The sequence below is a fragment of the Octopus bimaculoides genome, chromosome 16, assembly GCF_001194135.2.
Source record: "Octopus bimaculoides isolate UCB-OBI-ISO-001 chromosome 16, ASM119413v2, whole genome shotgun sequence".
Lineage (NCBI taxonomy): Eukaryota > Metazoa > Mollusca > Cephalopoda > Octopoda > Octopodidae > Octopus > Octopus bimaculoides.
Genome location: NC_068996.1, coordinates 49,653,753 through 49,659,031, shown reverse-complemented (window position 1 = coordinate 49,659,031; position 5,279 = coordinate 49,653,753). Strand labels below are relative to the sequence as shown.

General features: G+C 36.4%; 1 protein-coding gene across 1 annotated transcript in view; it reads left to right on the top strand.

The window, feature by feature from the left end:
• LOC106877587 (protein Smaug homolog 1) overlaps window positions 1-5,279 on the top strand; it is a 109,141-nt gene that overhangs the window by 88,871 nt on the left and 14,991 nt on the right. The window contains exon 7 of the mRNA XM_052973497.1: window positions 3,331-3,440. Within this exon, the coding sequence (XP_052829457.1) occupies window positions 3,331-3,440 (110 nt within the window). The remainder of the gene's footprint in view (window positions 1-3,330; window positions 3,441-5,279) is intronic.

Sequence of the window (5,279 nt, the reverse complement as noted above, 5' to 3'; positions counted from 1 at the left end):
AGCTGGATGCCCTTCCTAATGCCAACCACTCAGAGTTTAGTGGGTGCTTTTTACATGCCATCAGTATGGACCCAGTCAGGCAGCTCTGGCGGCGATCAGCACTGGTATTTACCACAACTACAATTTCCATTTAATTTGATTTTGATTTATTTGACTCAGTAGGTCTACTCAAGCACGGCATATATTCAATATAATGTATCCAAGATACTGAACTTTAGCATTAAAAAGATCTTTCTAGTTATGAAATTATAAGATTTCCTTGACTATAAATTGAAATAAAGTATCTTTTTTTTTTTTTTTTTTTTTAAGTTCAAACTATGAAGTTGCAACAAAAGCAGCTTGTGAATTCCTGCAACCAAATAAATATTGTATCAACTTTCAAGTCAAAAGCATTAATAAATTGTAATAGAAATAATTTTTAATCAAGAATTCCAAATTACTGAAATTTGATATCAATTTAGTTTAAATGTTATCCAGATGTTATCCACAGGCAGATATCATTAATTTTATTTTCCATTAATAATTATGAAAGTTTATACGATATCATATATAAATGAACAAAACATCACAAAATATACTTCATCCGTTCCTGCTTGTGCTTGCTCTTGCAGACATGACAGGGCATAGGCATGGATGTGTAGTTAAAAAATCCACTTCCCAACCACATGGTATCAGGTTCAGTCCCACTGTGTGGCCTCTTGGGAAAGTGACTTCTATTATACCCCTCATGTGAGCTGAGGTGAGTGGATTTGGTAGGTAGAACCTGATAGAAGCCCGACCTCTCAAGTGTGGATGTATGTGTCCCTGTTTTGTTATCTTGTGATAACAGTTTGTGAATGTTATCGTCATACAAGCAATGTCATTCATTGTAGTCTCTTTTATGGAAACACCTCTGGCCAAGGGGGAAAATATTACCTTTCTTGGTTGGAAACCTGTGAGAGTTAGCAACAGCAAGGGCATCTGATTGTTGAAAATCTGCCTAAGTAAATTCCATTGGACCCTTAAAGAAAAAAGAATAACAGGTGACCTCAGGACATTACTGTCTGTGAAATCATGTCTGGGACATTGTGCTGTTCCTGTTTCATGGATTAAGAAAAATATCTTATTTGTAAACAAGCAAGGGTTTGTGATAAGGGATTCAGCTGTAGAAAGAAAATCTGCCGATATTGATGTATCCTGATATTACGGGTGTTAGAATAATCCACAAGATTATATCTGAGTTTGCAGGGTATTACACAAAAGTCTAAAGCAATGTTTCCCAACCTATTTTCCCCATGGCCTGTGAAAATCTTTCTTGGGTTCTAGGAAGAACTTGGGCTGCATACATTGTTTCCATGCTGTATAAGTGGCTCAGATCATAACATTCTCCCTAAACAAGATGCCGGTCTGTAACAAGGTTACTCGTTTATGGCCGAGTGAATGAGAACAACATGAAATAAAGTGTTTTGCTCAAAGAACACAATACACAACCCGGTTTGGGAAGCACAAAGCCATAATCTGGCAGTTGTGAATGCAAATGCCCCATGGAAAAGGGGACATTAAATGATGATGTATCTATTCATAGCTCTCACTTGTTCTCCTTGCACTTTACAACCACCATTTTCCATGATTGAGTTTTCACAAACATTTTAGATTGGTGATTCCTATTGTGGGGCCTGGGAAAATTGTAGTGGGGTGAAAGATCCAATTTTTTTTTTTTTTTTTTTTTTTTTTTTGTATAAAACATGGAACTGTAAAAATCTTTTTTTTCTTTCTTAGTCAATAATGTTCTTTCATTTTTGTGCTCGTCATCATCGTTTAACATGATACTAAAAGAAAGATAGTGTCTGTTGTGTGTCTATTATAGGTGTGTAGTTGAAAAGCTTGCTTTCTATCCACTCTATTTTGGGTTCAGTTCCACTGTGTGGCATTTTGGGCAAGTATCTTCTGTTATAGCTCTGAACTGACCAAAGACTTGAGAGTGGATTTGATAAACCAAAAAACTGAAAGAAGGGTACTACTTAAATACAGAGGTCCTGACACGTTTATGTAATGATATAAAGGGGAGGTAATCTAGTTTTACCAAAACTATTGTGATTTCACATAAGCGGCCCTTGTGTAAGTCGAAATGGATATATTTCAAGTTACAACTATTGCAAATGATCTGAAGAAGTTGGTAAATTTTTTCAAAAGACATGGTGTGTTACATACAAAACATTTTAAGTGAACGCTGTATGGACGAGTAATGACACTTATTGCTGATACAAGCACAAGAGATGATCGCAATATCATACAATGGGTGAAGGTAAAGTGTGTGCACACCACCTAACCCTAAAAACTAACCTTACCCCTAAAATCTAACCCTAAAACATCTTGTGGGGGAAAAAGATCAAAGTAAAAACAGACGATATTGTGGGGCCCCTTACATCATTAACAGTAATTTTGGTAAGACTAGATTACCTCCCCTTCATGTCGTTATGTAGACCTCTGTATTATAAGTAGTGCCTATGTGGTATCTCTGTATTTAAGTAGTGCCGAAAGAAGTTCGATGTGTCTGTGTTTATGTATGTAAGAGAATTTACTATTTAACAAAGACTGTCTTTCACCTGAAGACGTAGCTTAAATTCTGCATTATTTTGAAGGATTTTTTGCATGTAAGTAATTGATTTATTAGATACGATAATATAAATTATTTACATGTTTTTAAGTTACAAAACAATTTGATGAAATTTTATCTAACAATAAGAAAATTCAAATTTCATGACAAATTATTTCTCTCGTTATTCATAATTTTATATGCCCCTTATTGTTTTCTCCTGGATCGTACGATATGTTTTCTAGAATGATGATACATTAAAGAGCTTTTTTTATGAGTACCACTGGATTACTTGAATCTATATATTGTGACATATGTGTATAGGGGTGGGGGGTTTTGATTGTGTTTTGACATCATGTGATGGTTGTAAAGGAACCATCACTGCAAGCAGTGCCTATGGCTTCCAATTTTCTGTGAAAATATGTCCAACCATAAAGAAATATTACTCTGCTTGGAAACAGGAAGGTCATTTGGCTATAGAAAAACTCTCATTGAATTCTGTCTGACCCATGCAAGCATAGAAAACTAGATGCTCAAACAATGATCACACACACACTTTTATTTTACTATGGTTATTATTCTATAGAATAATTACCATAGTAAAATATAGATTATTATTCTAAGATACATTACTATACTTATGTTTTTTTTATGTATATTTGCAAATAACAATTTGATTTTTTTTTTTTTGTTTTTGCTTTCTGGTTTTTGTTTTCATTTTTGATTTATTTTGATTTATTTTATTTTTGTTGTAGATGTTCCTATTTGGTTGAAAAGTCTGCGATTGCACAAATACTCCTACTTATTTCAATTGTTGAGTTATGAAGACATGATGGATCTTTCTGAGCAATGGCTCGAAGAGCAGGTATTACAGGAACATAAAATGTAAAATGTTGTTGCTTTCCCTTCTAGGAGCATAAAGCTGCCAGGAATCAGTCTGAGGAAATTAACGACTGTTTGCATCAGAGGAAACTTTGTAGTGAAGTTCATGGATCTGGATAAATTTACATACATGTAACTTGTAAAGGCACTTGGCTCAGTGGTTAGAGTGTCAGGCTCACAGTTATGAGATAGTGAGTTCATTTCCTGGACCAGGCTGTGTGTTGTGTTCTTGAGCAAGACACTTTATTTCACATTGCTCCAGTTCACTCAGCTGTAGAAATGAATTGTGACGTCACAGGTGCCAAGCTGTATCGATCCCTTTGCCTTTCCCTTGGATAACATCAGTGGCATCGAGAGGAGAGTCTGGTATGCATAGACAAACTGCTGGTCTTCTACAAACAACCTTGCCTGGACTCATGTCTCATAGGGGAACTTTCTAAGTACTATCCCATGGTCTTTACCCTTTAACTTCATATCTCTCGGATTCATTTCTCACTGATCTGAGGATGACATGGTATGCTTATCACAGACTGATCTGTGATAACGTAGGTTGGTAGTCAAAGATTTTACTTCTACAGCAGAAATGTGCCTCGGTGAACACCCACAGTGTCAACTGCTCAGAATACACTGATTATTGCTTGTTTGCATGATTGTGCTGCAAGGCTACATTTTTTTTTTTTTATAAGGATTTATACAGATGGAGACAATGATTCTACCATTTGTTCCATTTACAAAGTATGTGGAGATGATTCATTTATCACTGTGTTGTTCTGGAATCAAATCCCTATGATGAATGAGGCTAGACGTACCATTTCAGAAGAGAAATCTGACATTAGGTGGAACTGATCCTTCATTAGAAAGAAAATCTTTCTCTGTTCCTCCCCCTCTCTCTTTCTGTTATCCTTTTCTCCTTCTCTTCTTCTCTAGTGCTTACACACATGCACACACGTGAAAAGACTACTTCAAAATGACAGATTCAACTTCTGATGGCATACCAGCTTCTCCAAATTTGTGATGTACATAGAATAGTCAAGTAGTTATATAACTATATAAATTAGTTACTTATTAGAGAAATAGGTTAACTTCCATATGTTTGTGTTTTAATTATTTGGGTACAGTAGCGATTCCATGACACCTGAAAGCCTTTCAAGGCTACTGACGACAATGCAGTTGGCATTCTTCTTGAACAACTATGAGCAAAATATGGGTATTCTAAGGAGATGACACTCTGGTTGTGGAGAGGAAAAATGGAGGATTGTGCATGAAATTAGTAGATAGAAACTGTATGGAAGCCTGTCGTGTGCATGTGGATGTTGACATTTCATATGGCTCCTGTTTGTTGTCATTGTCTGAGCAAAATGTTGATGTGATGTTTAAATTCTCCATTGACAACATGTTCGCACTTGCAAGAGGTAAGCAGAATAAAAAAACAAATATCTCTCTTGAAAAACAGACAAGGGCCAGTGCCATGAAAGGCATCATCATCGTTTAACGTCCACTTTCCATGGGTTGGACGATTTGACTGAGGACTGGCAAACCAGATAGCTGCACCAGGCTCCAATCTGATCTGGCAGTGTTTCTACAGCTGGATGCCCTTCCTAACGCCAACCATTCTGAGAGTGTAGTAGATGCTTTTACATGCCACTGGTACGAAGGTCAGTCAGGCGGTACTGGCAACGGCCATGCTCAAAATGGTGTATTTTACGTGCTACCTGCACAGGAGCCAGTCCAGCGGTACTGGCAACGATCTCGCTCGAATGATTTTTCATGTACAAATTAGTTTTATTATTGTTTGGTTGATCTGAAGGATAAAAGCAGATTT